Source organism: Limulus polyphemus, unplaced genomic scaffold, assembly GCF_000517525.1.
Source record: "Limulus polyphemus unplaced genomic scaffold, Limulus_polyphemus-2.1.2 Scaffold1381, whole genome shotgun sequence".
NCBI lineage: Eukaryota > Metazoa > Arthropoda > Merostomata > Xiphosura > Limulidae > Limulus > Limulus polyphemus.
This window is the reverse complement of record NW_013666991.1, coordinates 69,196-72,941: the sequence shown is the minus strand read 5'-3', so window position 1 is coordinate 72,941 and position 3,746 is coordinate 69,196. Positions and strand designations below refer to the sequence as shown.

At 31.9% G+C, this 3,746-nt stretch overlaps 1 protein-coding gene across 1 annotated transcript in view; it reads left to right on the top strand.

Moving 5' to 3' along the window:
* The window catches only part of LOC106463336 (calpain-B-like), a 44,581-nt gene that overhangs the window by 11,000 nt on the left and 29,835 nt on the right, over nucleotides 1–3,746 (top strand). Inside the window, exon 2 of the mRNA XM_013923359.2 lies at nucleotides 1,810–1,980. Coding sequence (XP_013778813.2) covers nucleotides 1,810–1,980 — 171 coding nt within the window. The remainder of the gene's footprint in view (nucleotides 1–1,809; nucleotides 1,981–3,746) is intronic.

Genomic DNA, 3,746 nt, shown 5'->3' with positions numbered 1-3,746 from the left:
AATTAATGATATCATTTCTAGTTTGGCCGTTTATGATTAATGATATCGTTCCTAGTTTGACCATTTATAATTACTGATATTATTTCTAGTTTGGCCATTGATAATTAATGATATCATTTCTAGTTTGGCCGTTTATGATTAATGATATCGTTCCTAGTTTGACCATTTATAATTACTGATATTATTTCTAGTTTGGCCATTTATAATTAATGATATCATTTCTAGTTTGGCAGTTTATGATTAATGATATAATTTCTAGTTTGGCCATTTACAATTAATGATATAATTTCTAGTTTGGCCGTTTATAATTAATGATATCATTTCTAGTTTGGCCGTTTATGATTAATGATATCGTTCCTAGTTTGGCTATGAATAATTACTGATATTATTCCTAGTTTGGTCATTTATAATTACTGATATTATTTTTAGTTTGGCCATTTATAATTACTGATATTAAATTTAGTTTTGCCATTTATAATTATTCGGACCACTGTCATGCGAAACACGTTTTCTTTCTCTGGACTTTTTGTTTTGTTTTGTGGTATTTAGATTTTTGTTTCACTTCAATCTACCGCTGGCTTTTACATTAGTTTTTGTCCCACGGTGGCTCAGCGGTAAGCCTTAGGGCTTATAACGCTAAAAATCTGGTTACATTGGTTTTAAGTATTTTGAGAATTAAAAACTCAGTAAGTGTCGAGTCAATATTTAGTATAGATGTTTTGATTTATGTGAAGATGTGTTTCTTCGTTGTTCTAGAAACCGGGTTTTGATACCCGTGGTGGGCAGAGCACAGATAGCCCATTGTGTATCTTTGTGCTTACATTCAAGCAAACAAATTCTTCGTTGTTAAGTACAAAGTTACACAATGGGCCATCTGTGCTGTTATTGAAACCCAATGTTAACGTTATAAGCCCCAGACTTACCGTTGAGCTGACAGGGGACGATTCATTAAGTACGTTATAATCACTAGAAAAAAATGTCACTTACTGATTTTAGTGATAGAGAAACTTTCCCATCAGTATCCTTTCGATGCTCTTACTATTTGATTAATGAACCGGTATGATTCTGAGGATAAAGTTTCCGTATCAATACTTTTTGCACAGACTCACTGACATTTGTGATGATGACGACGACCATATTTGCATATTCACACATTGTATAGACTGTTTTTTGATGAAGATTTTATATTTATACACTCTATATAGAATTATCTGATGCTAATAATGCTAGTGAGTAACTTTTTGTACCTCCACTCCTTATACAAAGCCCCCCCCCGTCCCCCAGTGGCACAGCAGTATGTCTGCGGAGTTACAATGCTAGAAACCTGGTTTCGATACCCGTGGTGGGCAGAGCACAGATAGCCCATTGTGCAGCTTTGCACTTAACTACAAACAAACAAAGCCTGCCAGTGGTATGTCTGCGGACTTACAACGCTAGAAACTGGGTTTCGATACCCGTGGGGACAGAACGCAGATAGCTTACTGTGTAGCTTTGTGCTTAACTACAAACAAACAAACCTTGTACAAAATAAAACAACATTCAAGTTATAGATGATGAAATTTTTGAATCCACACTTTTTTCTTCAGATTCACTTGATATTGGCATTACGATATTCATTGTTTCATATCTCCAATATATACATATATTCAACTGTTGTTCAGAATACCGATAGAAAAGTTTTGAAATTTGCTAATAGACTATACTTATATTCGAAATGCTGATAGAAAAAAATTTTCACTGAATAAATCTACCTATCTATTTGAATGAGAAAATCTTCACCTTTATATATATATATATATATATATGCGTGGAGAGCGTGGTTCAGGTGCTCAGTGTAAACAAGTTCAAGACTTCCACAAACTCCATGAACAGTGCGTTCAAAATGGAACCTTATTTGAAGATCCAGATTTTCCTGCTTGTGATTCTTCGGTCTTCTTCAGTTGTACTCCGTCTAGATCTTTTAAATGGAAACGACCTCACGTAAGTTTACAATATTATTTCATATATCTGTTAAACCTTTTTTATTATAGAAGAAAAAAGGAGATATAATTTGAATATTTATATGAATGTCTGGGGGTGGTAATGTCACTGACAAAGATAAAACGCTTTATTAATATACTATACTGTTTTATCTTACATATCCAATCCTTTCTATGAATCAACATATAGGTAAAAGTTACAGATAAATATGTTATTCTTTGTAAATGTTTTCTAGAAGTAACTGAAGATTCATGGTCGAGTTTTAGTTTTAAGATTTAAAGCGTAATAGTTTTTAAGTTATTGTATGCAGTTATATGCCACTGTGGACATTGTATTGAAAAATATTGACTCACCCTTTAGTTTGACATACGAGAACCAATTAATAATTGTATAATTGTGCAGAACTGACGAACGTTTTATACAGACGTAAAATAAATAAAGTTCCATCTGTGACAATAAAAACTGTATCTGATTTCAACAGTGGTGTTAGTTAAAGTCTGGTAGACTTCGAGTACTTTTCCTGTTTATTTTTATGAAAAGCACTTCTAGGTTGATTCTTTTTGTGCTGTTATAAATATCTAATTCCCCAAGTTTTTGAAGTATGCAACAACTGGTGTTGTAAAATATACGTTGTACTAATAACAGAGCAGTAATATATTTTCAAGATTTTTCCCCGCCTACTACATAATTTTGTTCGATCCTATAGAATTAAAATATCGTTAAGATATACTAATAGCCATTTTTTTAAGATTCAAAATAAGATATAATGATATATTCAAAGTCGTAAATCACGTTCTTTATCTTATTCAAAACTATTTTCAAAGCTTCTAAGTTGGCAAATGTTCGACTATTGTCATTTACCTTATATATTACTTGATTACACCTTGCAAGAATATTTTTATAGACTGTTAACAAAGAAGTTTGAGCCGTTGGACTTTTATAGAATGAGCTATATCTTCATCACCAGATTTTTACTAAATAACTGATCATAATCTTATTATGTCAGTCATGAGCAACAACTTCTGGTAGATAGAAGAAAAACCCTTTCTTACCCAAAATCAAGTTTTTATCAACCAACAATGATTAAAGAAGGGTGTCATCTGTTTTAACGCACAGAACAAACTGAACCGCCTTTTTATAAAACCAACACCTTAATATTCCAGGATCAATTTAAGTTATGCTCAATACGTGACTATTGTCAATCAGCCAAAAAATCATAATTTGTGTACGTAATGTAATATAGATATATATCATCCATTATCAGCGAAGGCTGCTCACCATGTAAATGAAAAGATAACAGGTAATTGTTAATGGGGTTATTCAGACCACGAAGTAGTTTTTAGAAAAACAATAGTTTGGTTAATTATCTATTTTATTCAAAAGTTTCCACAAACGCATGAAATTATAGAAATTCGTAATGTCATTACAAGATAATAAGGCTAGTTTTTAACAAAATAAGATCCCTCGGAGTCATCAAGATTCACTCTATTAGTTAAGGGTTGATATCATGAGGTTATAAAGTAGGTAATTAGGTTATTTATTTGTTTGCTTGAAAGTTACGGTATAAAACATTCAAACCCACACATGGATCATCTATATATCGTCTAGATACAATTTTGAATTACTTTTGAGAATCTTTTAACCATTTTGTTTCTTTTTCACATAGAAAAAGCTTTCTAAACAGGGATCCAATTCCGACCACACTGCAACTCCATCTATTTGATCATACAACTCATTGTTGTAAAAAAACAGGATTGTTTCTTAAC